The 18,926-nt window shown below is 43.5% G+C and overlaps 1 protein-coding gene across 1 annotated transcript; it reads right to left on the minus strand.

Annotated features, from left to right (window-relative positions):
• Positions 1 to 752: 752 nt before the first annotated feature.
• Positions 753 to 17,849, minus strand: SLC51A (solute carrier family 51 member A). The gene is made up of 9 exons (XM_060149037.1): positions 17,812 to 17,849; positions 17,094 to 17,188; positions 5,613 to 5,767; positions 4,756 to 4,829; positions 4,187 to 4,345; positions 3,526 to 3,637; positions 3,093 to 3,239; positions 1,463 to 1,568; positions 753 to 910 (listed from the first exon to the last, which is right to left on the minus strand). The coding sequence occupies exons 1-9, from the start codon at positions 17,847 to 17,849 to the stop codon at positions 753 to 755; spliced, it is 1,044 nt and encodes a 347-aa protein (XP_060005020.1).
• Between the last annotated feature and the right edge of the window lie 1,077 nt (positions 17,850 to 18,926).

Consider the following 18,926-nt stretch of genomic DNA (forward strand, 5'->3'; position numbering starts at 1 on the left):
TGTAATGTTCCATTTTCTGTGTTTTTGACCTTGTATACATGTGTATGATGTGTTTTATGTATTTGGGGCTTTTACCTGTACTATCAATTCCTTTGCTTTTGCATCCTAATTTGGGGGTTTTACCTGTATGATCACTTTCCTTTGCTTTTGCATCTTAATTTGTCTCTCCATAATAACTCCATGACCATATTATCGGGATTCCTTTTGCTGCTTGGTACAGAAGACTAAAAAAGCCATTGTCCCACAAAGGGAGGCTGATCCAGATCTCCCAGGTCTAATGTCATCAGTGCCCTACTGACACATCTGTAAGGGAAAGAACACCTTTCATCTGTTCTTCAGAAGCCTGGTTTCTTCGAGAGTTTGGGCTGATACTATTTTGCCTGGCTGAGTTCTATTCCTGTTATTATACCAGTAAAACTATCACATACTCTTCCCCCTTTCATTTGCTTTGGGAAACCTCAGAGTAACCTTTTAATATACAAGCTTTATGGGCTAGTAGTGGCACACACAGAGGCAGTGTGCCCAGTTGTAGAACATCAAACTCCATCCTGTTTGTTTATTATAAAACTTAAAATACCTTCCTCAGGCAAGATCCAAAACAATTTCATCCTATTGCATAGTTCACATTCGTGTCTACAGTCAAGTGTATACCATTAGCCAGCTTGCTCTGACAATGGAATCCATCCCCATTTGGTCAAAGCTGAGGAACAGTAAAGAAATCTTGTGCCCATCTAATGAGTGCAGTGTCTCTTTCATTGTCCAAGCAATCCACCTCCAGCTTTGAGGTTCAAATCCCGGTTTGGAGAAGAGAAAGGTTCATATCCAACCTTGTCGTCTTTCCTTCGGTAGTATATTCGTGTGAGCACGGTTATCAGAAAAGTCTCCAGGATGAGGAGGTGGCAGTTCATCACTGCAGCATGGGGCAAAATATAATGTAGGTTATACTAACTTACAGAGGTGGTATACCACTAGCAGCCTTGGCATATGAGTTGAACAACACTTTCTCCAATTTGTCCTCAAACCAGGACCTAGAGATATTAAGTTGTCACAGGTAACATAGCAGGTTAATAGTAGAGCCAGAGCCAGAACTTGGCCCTCTACCTCCTGCAATTTGAGGCTAGCACTAAACATTTCTTTTGCATGTTTCATCAGCATGACTTCTGCTTCCTAACCACACCCATTGCTCTCCCTGGAGCTGAGGGTTGAACCCATGGCTTCCTGGGTTGGCCATCAGGGCTGGCCTCAAGCTGTGGGATTGCAGCTCTCCTCTCTGTGATCAGAGAGGTCATAGTCTGCTTAGAGCTTCTGCTAGATTTCTTGCACGTTCCTTTCTCAGTATTCTGAGCAGAACATTCTGAGTATTCTGAGATTGGCTGGCCCAACTTCCGTTCTAAGTTCCTCTCCTCCCTGACCTCCCCCTTTTGCCCTTCCTGGAATAGAATAGGAGCTCCTACGTGCTCACCTTGAGACCTGATTTTAGAAGAAAAGGGAGGCGAACAAGCAATCTGCCCACCGTTGGCCAAGACTGAGAAGATGGATGGCTGCAGGGCAGTCAGAATAAGGAGAACCTGCAGAAGAGAAAAGAGAAGTGAGGGTAGGGGCTCAGCATCCCTGGCACTGAGGCCAGCTGGCCCACTGCTGTGTTTGAGATGTGTCTTGTACTTGCCCTCTCTGAGTACACTTTTCTGAAGCACAGCCTCTTCAGGGCAGACTTGGCTTTTCTAGGCTTCCCCACAATAATCATGGGCAGGCTTGGCAATCACAGGGCTTTTACCCGCTAGCCTGACCCTGAGTGCTTCTGGGGCCCAGATCCTTTCTGTGCCCCTTCAGTCCCTTACTCTATTTTAGGCTCTTCTGTCCTCTCTCTTCCTCTGGACCCTCCAATTCTACCTACTATGTGCCTGTAAGCGGCACCTGCTTAGATCAAATGAGAATTTCTGTGAAATCACTCTGTTAACTGTAAAGGAGTCATTGTGCCTTGGGAATAGGAGAAGGGCCCAGCAAGGAGACAGAAAGAATGAAGTGAGAAGGGAAACAATATTGGGCTAGAAGTCACTGCATTTGGTGGAAAGGTTGTCTCTGGGCTTAGAGAATGGAAAGTGTAAAAAGTAAACAAACGTGAGTTTTAGAGAATTGTCAGAAAAGATGTGAAGATGAAGAGGCAGTGTGATAAGAAGAGATGTGGGTCTGGGAGTCGACAGATCTAGGTTTAAATTCCAGTCCCATCCCTTATGAGCCTTTGAACAAGCCCCATAACATCTCAGTTTCCTCATTTGTAAAACAGAAATAATAATGACTCTGAGGATTATAGTGAATTTAAATGTAATTAATGTATGAAAAGTGCCTAGTATGTGGTATAGACACTTCATAGTTGTAGCTGTGATAATGCTGATGTTTCTGGTGGTGATGAATTGCAGGTTTTTAGAAGTAATGGGTAGTAAAGAAAAGAAAAAAGCAAAGGTATAAGAAATTAAGGTTTGATAATACATGTGTTATGGGTTGCATTGTGTCCTGCAAAAAGATACATTGAAGTCCTAACCCTTAGTACCTCAGAATGTGACCTTATTTGGAAAAAGCATCATTGTTTTGGTAACTAATTGGACATAATTAGTTAAGATGCGGTCATACTGGAGTAGGGTGGGTCCTTCCTTATTCCAATATGACTGATGTCCTTATAAGAAAAGAGACACAAGACACAGACACATGAGGGTAGAATGCCATGTGACATGCCAGGGATGCCAAGGATTACTGCAAACCATCAGAAGCCAGGAATAGTCAAGGAAGGGTTCTCCCACAGTTTTCAGAGGGAACACGGGCCGCTGACATCTGGCCTCCAGAACTGTGAGACAACACATTGCTGTTGCTTTAAACCACCCAGTTTGTGATATTTTGCTACAGCAATGCTTGGAAGCTATTAAAGCACAGGAAAGCAAAAACTGGGAAAGGGCAGGGATTCTTTTCCAAATCTCATAGGAAACCTAAGGCTTAAGAAGATTCCCGGACCCACTTTTATCCTTTATTAGTCTCAGCTCCTAACCCCTATTATTTGTGGCTCATTATTAACCATCTTTTCTCTCCCAGGGTATAGTTACCTGGAACAGAACAAATTTGGCTCCTATGTTCTGCTCGCCCAGGTGCAGCTTGGCTTGACGAAAAAGGATGCCCAGGGTCCACAGAGCTAACAGGGTGGACACACCAAGGAAAACGTTGATCCATAGAGCTGTGCTCTTCTCTGAAATCTGGTGGCAGGCCAGAAAGTAGTCAATGAGGAAGCAAGCCCTTTTCTCCTTTTATTTCCCCTCTCCCATGGTGGGAAAGGTAAAAAAGCCCCAAAGCCTTGGCCCCTTCCCATTTCTTCTCTCCCCATCAGAGTCCCTGAGCCTCTACTTTTCCACAGCCACCCTGTCCCTGGGGCTACCCCATTCCTGGGGCTCTGAATTAGGGGATATTGGCTCCAGCTATTCCTTCTAGAGTCACAGGTATTTAATGAATCTTGGCCTCTGCTGCCCCTTACTCCTGACTTACATCTGCTGGGTCATAGATGCCATCAGGGAGGAGAAACAGGCCCACCAGGCTCAGTGTTATCTTGAAGAAGGCATACTGGAAGGGGCCCAACATCAGCAGCTGAAGCTTTTTCCTGAAGTGGGAAGAGGGTTAGGACCATGGACCCACAAACCACCCACCCCAAGAAGACCTTCCAGCTCCCTCACCGGGCTCCGCCATCATAGACATCAACATGGTCAAATGGATGGGGACTTCGGAAGAAGCCAGAATGTTGAGAGAGTTGGGAACCCTCCTTCTTGCCTCCCACTCACCCTCAGACCAGAATGCTGCCTTTGAGTAAGAACTGAGTGTTGACCCCAACCTCATTAACCGAAATAGACGGAAGGGGAAAGTAAATAGTCCAAAATCCAGTTTGCTCTGTGTGGTAAAGTTTGTAGGGGACAGTGAGCTTAAGTGATGGGAACTTTGGAGTTCTCCTTCCTCTGCTCCCCTTACCCCTGCGTGGGTGCCCAGTGTGTGGACCCTGGCTGCGGGATGCCCGCCCTTTCATCACTGGGTTTGTTCCATAAAAGCCTAATTCCATGAGGCTTGAAGCAGGGCTGAGAGAGCCAGCAGAGGCTCTTGGGAGAGTGCAGGAAGAGGCTAACCTGTTCTTCCAGGCGGCCTCTCCCTCCCACCTTACCTGGTGAGCATGAGTTGTGGGCAGCAGGGGCAGCAGCAGCAGCAGGGGCCTGTGTGGATCATCACTGGGGTGTCCTTCAGTGTCCTTACTACTGCCTCCTTCCCACCAAAGCCTTCCACCATGACCTGCATCAGCAGGTAAAAGCACATCGCATAAAACCTGGAGTTGGGGGAGAGGTGGGCCTGAGAGTACACAGAAGGGGAGGTGGTAGCAGCTGATAGGACAGCCCTTCCTGCCAAAGAAAAACAGACTGCAAAGGGGCCAGGGAGAGGTGGGGCTTCCTGAGGGGCTCAGGTAGGGGCTAGGCGTTTTGAGTGTGTGACCCAAGAGGAAGTGAGAGAGAGGACAGGGTGGGAAGAGGGCAATTTCAGGCTGTGGGAATGAAATGGTGCCTGAGGATGAACTGGAAGTTCAAGGGCTCTATTTATGATCAGTTGGTTTGCACGGATTTATGGAAGGGATAGGGAATAAAAGAAGACATGGACTCTGGAGTCCTGGGGTTGAGGGGAGCAGAGTGGGGGACCGCAGAAGGATATCCAGTTCAGCTGGGGGCAGGGCAGGACACTCACGAGGTTATGGCCATTTCCACGAGCATGAGGGCACGAGGGATCCAGAGACCAAAGCAGCAGAACACAGACACTATCTGCTTGGAGAAGAGCAAGGAGCTGGTTAGGGCAAGGAAGGAGGCTTCGTGCTCACCTTTTACAAGAAGGGCTCAAGGAAGCAAAACCTAAACATTCGAGGCACCATTACTTCAAAGTGACCAGCTGGAAAAATAACTAGTTAAAGTGACCTTGAGTCAGGGGGCTCTTTTGAAGACTATCTCAACTTATATCACTGGGGTAAGAGTAGGTCAGTTCATCTTTAAGATGTTATTAGAGCATCTGATGTCTTGAGATGGCCCAGGCAGATGTCATCTGGCAGGAAAGGACTTCAGGGGCTTTGTTCTTCCCCCCAAACAGACAGAGCTCACCACATGGAAAGAGAAGTCCCATTTTATGACCTGGGAACATGCCAAAGACCTATCTAATAGCTGTGGGAGCGAGTTAAAAAGACCGATGACATAAGCGTAGAGTGAGCATGACCCCATGGGAAAAGGTTCTTTTCCTCCTACCCTCTGAGGAACAGGGAGTTGGTGTGTCCAAGAAGGAGGCTTGCAATGTTGTAGCAGGGGAGTAGCGAGTGAGGCTGCCGGTGGGCTGAGAGGGTTCTTCAGCTGTTTCTGTGGCTCTAAGATATTTCAAATGCTCCATCCCACTGCCTGTTGACCTTCCAGGCATGGGGTCCTGACTGCAGATATCAGACTAAAACCCTCACCCTAAGGTGGTAGAGGAAGGCAACTTGAATTGTTGAGTTTAAAGGAATCCTCAAGATGGACCCTGCCTCCCCTCCAGTCCCTCTCAAAAGGCAGCTACAGGGCCCTCACCGTAGGCGCAGAGCTGCTCCAGAGCAGAGTCTTCCTCTTGATGGGGCAGTAAGTGTTCTTGTATAGGTAGACAGCATCCTCCAGGAAGATGGCAACTGAGCCCAGGGCAAGCAAGGTCATGATGACCGTGAGAGAAATTTCCACAGGGCCCGATGCTAGAGTTGAAAGAGAGGGCAGACTCCAGTGAGCTGAAGATCAGGACTGAGGAGCAGAAGATGTGGGCTTCCTCATGTGGATCTAAATTGCTTTACCATATCTAGAATGACCTGGTCTAGGCCCCCTCATGCAGAAGATGGGCTATTTCTTAGATCTAGAGTATCCAACATGTGACTAAGAAATAGTCATTCTTCTGCATTCATGAGAGACTAGACCAGATAATTCTAGGTATGGTAAGGCTTATCTGAACCAGGATATAGACACCAAACAAGTTTGTACATAATTAGCAAAAATTCTAAATTAGGAGGTCAACAGGGTTTATTCAGTTTTCTATTTCAGTGTCAGGTGTTTTGCTAGCAGAACAAGGACCAATTAACATTATAATTAAAGCAGAATATAACTCTTGGTTTACTTTAGAACTGTTTAAATTTGATTTCAAAAATTATGTCACAAAACTGGGACATAGGAAGGGACTTTAACAAAAGAAATGGGTATGAGTAAAGACTCCAAGGACATATGACCCACGTTGGCCTCACACTTAGTCTTACATTAAATGTGGCCCAGTAGCTCTCTTTAGTGTTTATTGAAGTCATTTGAGGAGTTGTTAAAAAGTAGCTGTCCAGGCCCTATCCGCATAGATGCTGTTTCAACAGATCTGGAACAGATCTGGGATGGACCCAGTAATCCACATTTTAAACAAGCTCGCCTGATAATGGTCAGAGGATAACAAACAATTTTTCAACAAACACCAGTGAAGCTCCTCTGGTCTCACCATTGCTAACAGGAAAACATTAATAGAGTCACAATATTTGTTTCTGAACATTTTCTAACCAATGCAACAATTAGTTTTAAACAAAGTGTTCTGTGTCCTCAGTGACTAAGCCTGGACCCTCATTTATCCAAGTCTCTTCCCTAGTTGGCAGACTCCTTCCTTTAAGCCACTTAACTGGCTAGATGACAGATGAATTGAGGGAAGACTGCCAGAGTCCAAGCCACTGTCTTATTACATTGGGAGTAAAGTATGAGGAAGGCATTGGCTGGTCTGCCCTATGTTTTGGTGACTGGGGGCAGCTCAGGCCGAGATATTAATGCTGACACCAAAACAGGGAGGAAGGAGACCATACCACAGTAAAGACTTGAGTTGTCATCTGGGTCAGTCATACCTGGTGGCACCACAAGGAGCAACCAGGACAAAGGTGAATTTGTCAAAAAATATGTTGATCCTGGTTGTTCTTATTTCAGGGCACACATTTTTCTCTCTGTTTCTGTTTACTTTAGCCAAGAGGCCCTTTACCTCTGACCACAGTTAGGTCTGTGATCAATCCAGAGGACCTGCCATGGGGAAGGTGGCCCTTGGATTCCAGGTCCCAAGTTGTACTTCTGAAGTCAGTAGTAAGCTTTTCCATTCTATTACAGGCCTCAAAAGACAGGACTGTGCTATTTTTCTTCCCTCCTCCCCATTCCTGCCTCCACCCCGCCTCCACTTAATTAGGATACAGCCCTCTGGGTGACCAAATTACTGGCTTGGCATTGCTGTTGCTGTTTAACTCTGTTGCCTCTTTCTCAATTACCTCTACAGATATTGCTCCAGTAGGCTCTGCAAATTTTAAACATTAAGAAAACAAAACAAAACAAACAAACAAAAGCCAAAAAACACCTGGTTGCAGTCCTTTATTAAAAAGAGACTTTACCTTCCTTCCTTGAAACTTTAAAAATATAAACATCATGGGGTGGGGGCTGACACAATTTTACCCTTATACAATAAAAATGTGGATTTAAAACAATTATGATTGTTTTATCATGAGAGACACATAAAGCCTTCCATATATCAAAATAATTCCAGATAGATTAAAGAGATAAACCTTTAAAAATCAAACAGGGAAAATTGAGAGAAGGAAAAGAAAAGAGAGAATTGTATCTGCATCAAGACTTTGGAGAGGGAAGACCTACCTAAGCTTAGGTGTAATCCAAGAAATCACAGTGAGAACGATGGTCAAATTTGACATAAAGAGTTTAAACTTCTGAATGTTAAAAAAAATATATAGGCAGCAAACAGACTGGGGGAAAGCATGTTTAATAAATGTGTACACAAGTTTAAAATTTTTATTACATGAAGAAAATAACAAAAACAGAAGGCTCTTGCAAATGGGAAAATGATACAGAGTTCAGGAAGTGGGAAAATAGTCAACCTGCCTAGCAGCCAGAGAAGAGCAAAATAACAGTAATATATAGCCCTACATTTTAAAAAACGTAAATGTCCAACAATACTGAAATTATTATGTAAACTACTCAATAGAATATTATGCAGGTGTGAAAAATTTGTGCATACCATAAAAAAATTTTTGCAAAGACTATGTACTAATATTTAAAAAATGTGTTAACACTGTTTTAAAAAACAGAAAAACTTATTAACAGATCCACACATTTATGGTCATCAGATTTATGACAAAGTCTTCACTACAATTCAGGGGGAAAGGATTCTTTTTGAGAAAGTGCTGGGTTAATTGCATCTCGTTTAATATGCAAAGTGATAAAAAAGAACACTGACCCCTCCCTCACATCATACAAAAATACCTAAATGTGAAAGTTAAAACAATAAAGTTTTTTTTGTTTTTTGTTTTTTTTGTGGTACGCGGGCCTCTCACTGCCGTGGCCTCTCCCGTTGCGGAGCACAGGCTCCGGATGCGCAGGCTCAGCGGCCATGGCTCACAGGCCCAGCCGCTCCGCAGCATGTGGGATCTTCCCGGACCGGGGTACGAACCCGTGTACCCTGCCTCGGCAGGCGTACTCTCAACCACTGCGCCACCAGGGAAGCCCAACGATAAAGTTTTTAGAAGAAAACAGAGAAGTATACCTTAATGACTTTGAGATAGGCAAAGATCCTTTTATTTTTTTATTTTTTTTTTTTTTGCTTTTTTTTTTTTTTAATTTATTTTTTTTTTATTTTATTATTTTTTTTTTACATCTTTATTGGGGTATAATTGCTTTACAATGGTGTGTTAGTTTCTGCTTTATAACAAAGTGAATCAGTCATACATAAACATATGTTCCCATATGTCTTCCCTGTTGCGTCTCCCTCCCTCCCACCCTCCCCATCCCACCCCTCCAGGCTGTCACAAAGCACCGAGCCAATATCCCTGTGCCATGCAGCTGCTTCCCACTAGCTATCTACCTTACTGCGTTTGTTAGTGTGTATATGCCCATGACTCTCTCTCGCCCTGTTAAAATAGGACACAAAAGCACCAATCATAAAGAAAAAAAATTGATAAACTGGACTTCCTTAAAATTAAGAATTTCCATTTGACAAAGAAAACCATTAAGACAATGAAAGGGCATGCTCAGACCGAGAGAAGATATTTGCAATACAAATACCCAACAAAAGACTCGTATCCATAATATATAAAGAATTCCTATCAGAAAGAAAAAGAACACAATTTTTAAAAGTGAAAAAGACCTAAACAGTAACTTTTCTACAGAAGATATCCAAATGTTCAAGAAGCATAAAAAGGTGCTAAATATTAATAGTCACTGGGGAAATACAAATGTGAGGTGCCATTATATACCCACCAAAAGGGCTAGAATTGCTTTTAATTTTAATCATCCTTTGACCGATGATTCTAAGTGCTGGTGAGGATGAGGAACAATTGGAACTCTCACACATTGCTATTGGGAGTGGTGCCACCACTTTAGAAAACAGTTTGGTAGTATCTATTAAAGCTTAACATACACCTACCCTGCGACACAAGAATTCCACTCACGGAAACATATTTGATAGAAATGAGTGCCTTAATCACCAAAAGAATGTTCAGAGCAGCATTGTTCATAATGGCCAAAACTGGAAACAGTCCACATGTTCTTCAACAAGAATACAGATATGGGCTTCCCTGGTGGTGCAGTGGTTAAGAATCCGCCTGCCAAATCAGGGGACACGGGTTTGATCCCTGGTCCAGGAAGATCCCACATTGCCGCGGAGCAACTAAGCCCGTGCGCCACAACTACTGAGCCTGCACTGTAGAGCCCGCAAGCCACAACTACTGAAGCCCGCACGCCTAGAGCCTGTGCTCCGCAACAAGACAAGCCACCGCAATGAGAAGCCTGCACACCACAACGAAGAGTAGCCCCCGCTCACCGCAACTAGAGAAAGCCTGCGCACAGCAACGAAGACCCAGTGCAGCCAAAAATAATAAAAATAAAAATCATTGTCCTTTACTGTATGTAATTTATGACTAAAACAAACAAATCTTTATGTGAACAAAGCAGAATGCAAAATTAGCAAAGGGAATTTCCCTGACAGTCCAGTGGTTAGGACCTGGTACTTTCACTGCCAGTGGCCTGGGTTCAGTCCCTGGTAGGGGAACTAAGATCCTGCAAGCTGCGTGGTGTGGCCAATAAATAAATAAAAATAAAAAATAAAAATAAGTAGCGTGGTAAAATTATAACCATGTTTAAAGGATTTGGGGAGAGAAAGGTAGAAAAGAGTTGATGGTAAGAGTGGGGCCCTAATATCTTTATCATATAAAATGGAAAGTGAAGAAGTACTGTCCATAGTTGGCAGAATAAGAAATAAAATATAGGTATAGTATATACAGCTATACAGATAACCAACTAAAAATATTGACATAACTATGTGGAAAGAGTGGAAGAAGTTTGGCACTAAGTGAATTAAACTTTCATGTATTATAGAGGCAGCTACAGATAATGTCCAAAATTGATACCACAGGAAATAATGGTAATTTGAAGGTAACTATCAGAATAATCATCATCTAAAAAAGGAGGATGAATCATCAGCTAAAAAAGGAGGACTTCCCTGGCGGTCCAGTGGTTAAGGCTCTGTTCTTCCACTGCAGAGGGTGCGGGTTTGATCCCTGGTCAGGGAACTAAGATCCTGCACGCCGTGTGGCATGGCCAAAAAAAAATTTTTTTAAAGAAAAAAGAAATGAGAATAAATAGGGCAGGGGATAGTTGATTTTCTTTAGTAGCCTTTTTGTACTATTTAAAATTTTAACACATGTTCATGTGTTACTTTGATAAAATAAAAACATTAAAAAATCATTGCCTAGAAAAAAGCCTAGAAATTAATTAACAATGCTGTCTTTGAGTGATGATACTGTGGGTGGCTTTTGTCCTCTTTCTTTTCCAATTATTCTATAGTGAATACGTATATTATAACAAAAAGTTTTTTTTAACACATACTTTGCCAAACATAGAATGACGTGAAAAAATTCATATGATATCATGCTTATAAAAACAGGACATAAAATTGTAGTATAGTATGATTTCCACTAATGTTAAATAAAAGCATAGAAAACAGAACTTATGCTACGATATTTGCAGTGCTGGTCTTGAGTGGTGGGACCATACATGACTGTTCCTCTTTTCACTTTTCTCTATTTTCGTACTGACTTCATTGAATTATTTTTACAATAGAAATGTTTAGTTAAAAAAAATACAGATAAAATATAAAGTCCAGATAGGCAGAAACCAAAATTAATTCAGTAGATTTCTAAAAACCAACATCCATTGTTGGGAAGGGGCATACCGCTGCAGGCTTCTCCTTGTGGGATTCCCCCACCCCCTACTTGACTCTTGTCCTCATCAGCTCACTGAGAGCTGAGAGTGGAAACAGCCCTTCCAGAAGCCAACAAGTGTTCACTGTCCTTGACTGTTCCCCCTCCTTGAAAATCTCCCTCCCCTTGACCCCCAGAACCACAGTTCTCCTGATTCCTCTCCTGGTCTCTGACCCTAGGTCTCCTCTACTGATTCCTCATCCTCTCCTGTACCCTGTGTTCTCCAAACTCAATCGCTCCCTCTCGCCTCTTCTGTTTATTGAGGTTTAGGATTTCCCTACCACTCCTCAGCCTCCCAACAACCACCTGAGCTGTTTCCACCTCCAGAACCTTATGGTACTTGGCTTCTGTCTGTTCGTCTTTCCTCCCTGAGCTCCCTGTGGCGGGCTCCTTCCTATCACTGAGCTCTCTGCTCAAACCCCCCTCCTCAGCCAGCCTCCCTTGAGCATCCAGTGTGGTGTTACCTCCTCTCCCCCAAGCTGCCCCCAACAGTTAGGTTATTTACATATTTATTTACTTGTTTGTTGTCTATCCCCATCGGAGTGATGGTAGTATAAACTCTGTGAAGGCAGGGATTTTGTCAGGCTTGTTTTCTGTTCTATCTCCAAGTGCATGGAACAGTAACTGTAACTATTTGTTGAATGAAAGAAATGACCCCATGAGAATTCTTATTGTCATCTCCATTTTATAGGTTTTATTCAGGAAACTAGGCTTAGGTAGTTGAGCACCTCACCCATGGTCACACAGCCTGGAAGTGATGGAGCTGGGATTTAAACCCAGGGGTTCCTGACCCTAAGTCCATTCTCTTCACCATTACACATGTTGACTCTTGGTGTGTGTTCACATAGCTATGGAAGGAAATGTGGAGTGATATAAATGATCAAGTGCAGCCCTAAGGTTGCTTAAGTTGATGAAGGTGGAGGTGAGCCATATTCCAACTCTTCAATATGGAAGTGCTTTTGCAGTTTCTTGTATCTGCTGGCTTTGGTGTTCATACTTGCAGCATCTATTGACTCTTGTATCCACTTCCATAACACAAAAGTATGAGAGAGAACTTCCTTAGCATACATAGCCCGACACCACTACTCTACTTCAAATTCATCTATCTTCTTGGAAGATTGTCCTCTATCTTTTTTTTTTCTGCATCTTAACAGAACAAAAGTTCTGGAACAAAAGTATCCAGTGGCACAAGGATCTTTGGAAACACTTTAAACAAGGTTAAACATGTTTCTTTCCTGTGGAGTATACCAAGTTTTAAATCTGATTTATATTGTTAATTTCCAAAAGGAGGTTACAGAATATAGATTTTGCAAAACTTATTTTTCTACAGGCTCTGTTTTCATGGAGCACTCCTTGGGATTAGTATTCCAAAGAACACGTTTTGGGAAATGCTTGTCTAACTCACCTGTTTGAATACAATTATACCTTTAGCACTAGCAAATTTCCCACTGTATCTGTAACAGTGAAGATTACTTTTTTAAATAATGAAAACAATATAAGAACATTAAAACTTTGAAAAAAGAGTATCACCATAATCCTAGCTAGTTCCTAACCAAAAATTATTTTCATTTTTGCATAATATATTTCCATGGAAGTTAAGAGCATAGGCTCTGAATTCAAAGTAATATTCCATTTACTCCTTGCTCTATAATCTTGGGCAGGTTGTTTATCCTCCAATTAAACCTCTTAGCATGGAATGTAGTATTTGCTCAGTAAAAACTAGGTTTAAAAAAGCATCCTGTTATATGTATAACTGATTCACTTTGTTATAAAGCAGAAACTAACACACCATTGTAAAGCAATTATACTCCAATAAAGATGTTAAAAAAAAAAAGCATCCTGGTTAAAGTTCATACATATTGTATTACTGCAATCATACTGTAAAATTTTGCATTCTGTTTTTTTCATCTAACATTTCATCACAGCCTGTCAAAAATTATTTTTAAAATTATAGAGATTTAAAAAATAAATATAGTAATAGAGCAAATATTAATATATCCATAATCCATTTTAAAGAGTGTTATGATATTGCCAACTTTGCTTCAAAAGTTATTCTTAGAAAAATAAAACATTACAGATGTACTTGAAGGCCCCTGTATATACCTCCTGGATCCTTCTCACTTCCCTACCTCACCTCCCAGGGCTAACTACTATTCTGAAGTTGAGGTGTATCTTTTCCTGTATGTTTTAATTTTTTACAATATATGTACATACTCAACATATTATATTGCTTTGCACTAAAAAAATCTATATAAATGGTATTATCCTGTGAAATGCTTTTCCACTCAACATTGCTTTCATGGTTGTTATTATTTTCATTGTGACAAACAAATGCTACCATAAGCATTCTTAAATGTGTCTCCTTGGCATGTACAGGAGAGTTCCTCTGTTCAAACACTTAGAATTGCTGGGTTGTAGGAGATGAGAATCTTCAGTGTTAAAGGTATCTAATTACTCTTCAAAGTGGTTATACCAATTTGTACTCCCACCAGCAGTCTATGAGAGTTCACAGTTCACCTTAAATTCACCATCACTTGGGATTATCAGACTTTCAATTTTCATCTTTGAGAGAGTAGTGAAATGTTATTTCATTGTTTAACTTGAGGTTCCCTAATTCCTAACAAAACAGATAATCTTTTTGTACCTTTATTGACCATTTGGGTTTCCTCTTCTAGTATGAATTGTATGATCATCTATTCTATCTAATTTTTATTGGGTAATTTTTCTTATACTGACTAATCATCCTTTGTTGGTTATAAGGCTTGAAAATATCTTCTCCCAGTCTTTGGTTTGGCTTTTAACATTGTTTATAGTGTTTTTAGTTGTACAGAATTTTGTTTGCTTTATGTAGTCAATCTTCAAGATCATTTGTGCTTTCTTGTGTTTTATTTTAGAAATTATTCTCTGCTTCCAACTATAAGGATATCTTTCCATATTTTCTTTTGTAAAAATGTTTGCATTTACATTTAGGTACTTAATCTATCTGGATTAAAGCTATATTGGAGTTATTTTCATGTTTATTTACTTGCCATAGGGACAGGCAATTGTCCAGCATCACTCCTCAAAGAGTCCATCCTGTCCCACTGATGTGTATACCATCCTTTCATATAGCAAGTCCCCAAGTGGCCATGGGTCTATTTCTAGACCCTCTATTTTATTTCATTTTTCTGCTTGTCAGGCCCCTTGTGAAACAGGAGGGAAGGGGGAAGGACACAACCTCTAAAAACCATAGCTCTTGAGGATGTGACATAAACTGGTTAGAAACAACCAGGTCCAGGATAGTGGAAGATTCAACTTCCAGTGGACCTTGAGCCTCATTATACACAGATTGTAATATATTAGCATATGCTAAATGGCACATCCACAGGTGCTATGACAGTTTGGAGGCCAACCATAAAAGGACAAAAAATGAGCAGTGCCCCAATTCCTGGAAATCTCTGCCCCTTCCCCAAAATAGTTGGAATAATCCTCCCATTAGTTAGCCTATGAAATTACCCAGCTCACAAAAACTAATCACCCCATATTTCAGGGCCTCTCGCCTTCTGAGATGTGTCACACTCTGTCTATGGAGTGTGTAGCTCTGTAAATAAATCTACTTCTTACCTATCACTTTGCCGTTCACTGAATTTCTTCTGTGCAGAAGCATAAAGAACCTGGGCTTCAGTAAGTCCTGAGACCAGGCATGTGATTTCAATGAAAAGACAGTGGGGAACTTCCCTGGAGGTCCAGTGGTTAAGAGTCCTCTCTTCCACTGCAGGGTGCATGGGTTTGACCTCTGGTTGGGAAACTAAGATGTGACATGCCGCTCAGTGCGGCCAAAAATACATAAATTTTTTTTTAAAGGAAAAAAAAAAAAGACAGTGGATTCAAGTCCCAATCTGAGTTGTGTGGTTGCAGTTATTACATTATTGCTTTAATTACTCTAGTCTTGATATATAACCCTTAATATCTGGTAGGGCACATACCTTCCTTACTCTTTATCAAAATTGTCTTGGCTTTTCTTGGTCCTTGACTCCCACAAATAAATGTTTGGATCAGTCCATTAAAAAAATAATTGTGTAGGGATTATAACTGCAATCATATCACAGGCATTTCAAAAACAGATTATTGAAAGTTTCAATAGTTCTTCCAGAATAGTTCTTTCTTAAATGGCATTTAATTTAAGGAATAACAGAGTTTATAAATGAAGGAGGAAGGGGTTTCACCACATCCTTCAATGGGCACCTCTTCCTGACTCTCCTATTTCTGTCAGTGTCATCACCACTGTCCAGATTCTCGGAGTCATCATTTAGAGTTTCTTTTTCCTTCACTTACCTTGTCTAAATATTTACCAGATTGCCTGCTCTTTCTTTGGATTGCCTGTATTTTCCAATCTTCTTTTCCTTTCCCTGACACTGATATGGCTCAGGTTTTGCCCTTCCTGCTGGGCTGGGGCAATAACCTCCAATTTATACCCCTGATTCTCAAGGCTCTTCTTCCCCAAAGTCTATCTTGATTGCTGATTAATGATCCTGAAACACTATCCAGCCCCTCCCAAACTCAGAGCCCTTGTCCGCTCCTTCTGTCTGCGGGATAAAGTACAACTCCTCTGCCTGACACTCATCAGGCCCCACCTTACCTGCCCAGCCCTCTCAATTGTCCCCTGCTTCCCCACCTGTAACCTTGACTCTTGCCAGATCCAGCTCCTCAGTGTCTGGAGAACCTGCCTGCACCTTCTATCTCCACCCCAACCCCAGCCGTGCCCACCACCGGCTCTCCACTTTCCAACTGCTACCCACTCCAACAGTTCCACTTGGGGACAAGGCAGCTCTCCAGACTACCAGGCTCAGAATGGTCTCCCTGCTTTGAACATCCCTGGTGCTTCTATTTGCACATTTTGTAGCAAAGCAATGTGAGATCCATTTTCATTGTGTAAGGAAGGATTTCCCAATCTCAGCACTATTGACACATTGGCCCAGATAATTCCTTGTCCTGGGGACTTTCCTTTGTTTCCAGGGCAACATCCCTGACCTCTATCCACTAGATGCCGGTAGCACCCTCTAGCTGTGGCAACTGAAACTGCCTCCAGACATTGTCAAAAGTCTCCAGTGGGACAAAATTGCCTCTGGTTGACAATACTGGTGTGTTGTCACGCAGTAGGGAAACCAAATAAAATGTGGATGGGAGCCACATTTGCTTTTCAAGATGCTAGGATCATTTGATTGTCCTGTTTTACGTGTCCAAGGAATAAACAGAGTCCCATCATCTGCCTTTCACTTTCAAAAGCAATTCAGTAATAGGATCTAGTTGGCCAACACTGTCAGAATACTTTTACAGGTTCACCTAAATTTTCAGAACATTATTCATAATAACCATCCCACTAGAATCGTACAGACCCTCTCCTGAGGAGGATGTTGCGCACACCTCAAGGGCATTCTATGGGGCTTTGGGCACCAGCTTGAGTCCCTGGGTGGCCCTGGGGTCTGAAAAATGCCCCAGACCACTGTCCCCAATTTGAGCTGGGGAGGCCCAATATGCAGCTTTGTCTGTGGGCCATGTTGTCGCGCCTCTCTTTTGGCCTTTTGTCTCCTCTAGGAGTTGTTCTTCTCCCAGGTTTTTACCATGACAGACAGACACTGGGCCAGTCATCCTCCCAGGCCCTCCAGGCTGGCTAGCTCAGGACCACCTTTCCTCAGCTCCTCTCAGCTTTTCTGACTTCCCCCGGGATGTTCAGTTTTTCCCTCCTTACAGTTCCCTCTACAGAGGGTCCCTGACTCACCTCTCAGAAGTTGGGCTGCTGTGGGAGGGTGAGAGAAGCAGGCAGAGGGAATGCTGTAATTGGTTTTCAGTACCTCCAGAAGATCTGCCGTGTACCTGGAGAGACACCAGCGTGTGTTCAGAATATGGGGACCTGGGGACGGGGAGGGTAGCAGAAGGAACACCAGCAACCTGACATTCCCTCAAATACTCCTGGGTTCAGGGAGCTTGTCCATCTCCCCTCAAGGCCCTGACTCTTAGAGGGAATGAAGAATTGGCCTGGGTCACTGTGTAGGGCAGGCTGCTACCTAGGCCATGGGTAGGTCTGGCTGCAGTGCTCAAAAAGCCCATAGTTCATTTTCTCCACTTCCGTTAGGGCAGAAGCCCAAAGGTTGGCTAGGGAGAAACAGCAGGGTCCCAGAGAAAGAGTGGACCCTTAGTACCAGGAATGGATCTCCAGCTGGTCAGAGCTCTGTGCATGCCCCCCATTGCCCCCACCTCTGGGATCTTTCTCTCCCTGGTTGGTGGCCAAAGCCAAGGCTCTGAAGGGTCATACACTCGCCCTACCCCACAGTGTCCCTGAGGACCTTGTGGGATAGCCAGACCATTATTAGTCCTGGGTCATTCTGTGTGCTGGGAACCAAAGGGCCCTGAGAGGGAGGTAGGGACAGGTCAGAGTGAGAGGGGCCCCTGCTGCTTAGCAACCGGCTCCTGGCTCGGGGCTTGCCTCCCTCACTCACCTGGGATCAAGCTTTATCTGAGTCCTGTCTGGCTCCATTGTCTCCTTTTTCTCTCCGGCTTTCCTTCCCGGCAGGCACTGAGGACCCAGGAGGGACAGGCAGGCGTGGGCCCCGGGGAAGGTGGCTCCTGCCGGCTCTGCTGCCTGCGGGACTGGGCTGTGGGTAGGTAGAGTGGCTGGGTCTTCCCCTCTGGCTCTCTCCCTTCTCAGGCCTCCGTGCCCACAAGCTCCTATCTCAGAGTTCACCGCAGAGGAATTTGATCCCCTCGGCTGGCTGGTTGAGTTCCCTGGTTCCTACTCCTCCCTGTCGGTAGGTGTGGCCCCTCCTTCCTCCCTCCCACAAATGCCTCTGGCCGCCCCTTGCCCCCAGCCCGCCCTCACCCTCCATCCCTCCTAAGGAGCCTTTTAGAGACAAAATCCTTGGTCCTCCTGGCAAAACCCCCTGGTCAGCAACCCCCTCTCCCTCAGAATCTGGCTGGAACGCTGGCTCTGTCCCCCTGAAGATGGAAGTCAGCGCTGAGGCCTTGACTGTCTTGGTGCTGTTGGCTTGGAGTGTGGAAGGGAGGGCTAGCCGGGAAGTCCAGACAAGGCCCATGTGGGCTTCCCAAAGCCCAGCCCACAGCATCCTGATGACAGGCTCATCCAGCCAAACAGCACCCCTCCCACAACCCCCGAAGATGCAGTAAATGGGGAGTGGGGGAGGGTGTATTTAAGAGGCAGAGTTACTGAGTGAGATTTCTGGGCATTTTGACAGATTCTGAAAAACCGCCAAATTGCATGCTTCTGAACTATTTTATTGATTGGTGATTTCTCTTCTCTCTCCAAGTAGATTTAAACCTATTTAAGGCCAAGCATAGTACCCCTAAGTTCCCAGCACAGGACCTCACACATACTAAGTGCTCCTTAGAATTGGTTGCATGAATGATAAAATAATAAAATCATAGCAACAGTAGCTAATGTATATTGAGCATTCATGCACCAGGTGCTGTAGGAATTGCTGCATGTTCCTTATCTCATTTAAACCTTACAATTACTCTTTTGAGGTAAATGCTGTCTTTATTCCCACATTACAGATAATGAAACTGAGGCTCAGAGGCGTTATGACACCAGGTTGGA

This window comes from Lagenorhynchus albirostris, chromosome 5, assembly GCF_949774975.1.
Source record: "Lagenorhynchus albirostris chromosome 5, mLagAlb1.1, whole genome shotgun sequence".
In the NCBI taxonomy this organism is placed as follows: Eukaryota; Metazoa; Chordata; class Mammalia; order Artiodactyla; family Delphinidae; genus Lagenorhynchus; species Lagenorhynchus albirostris.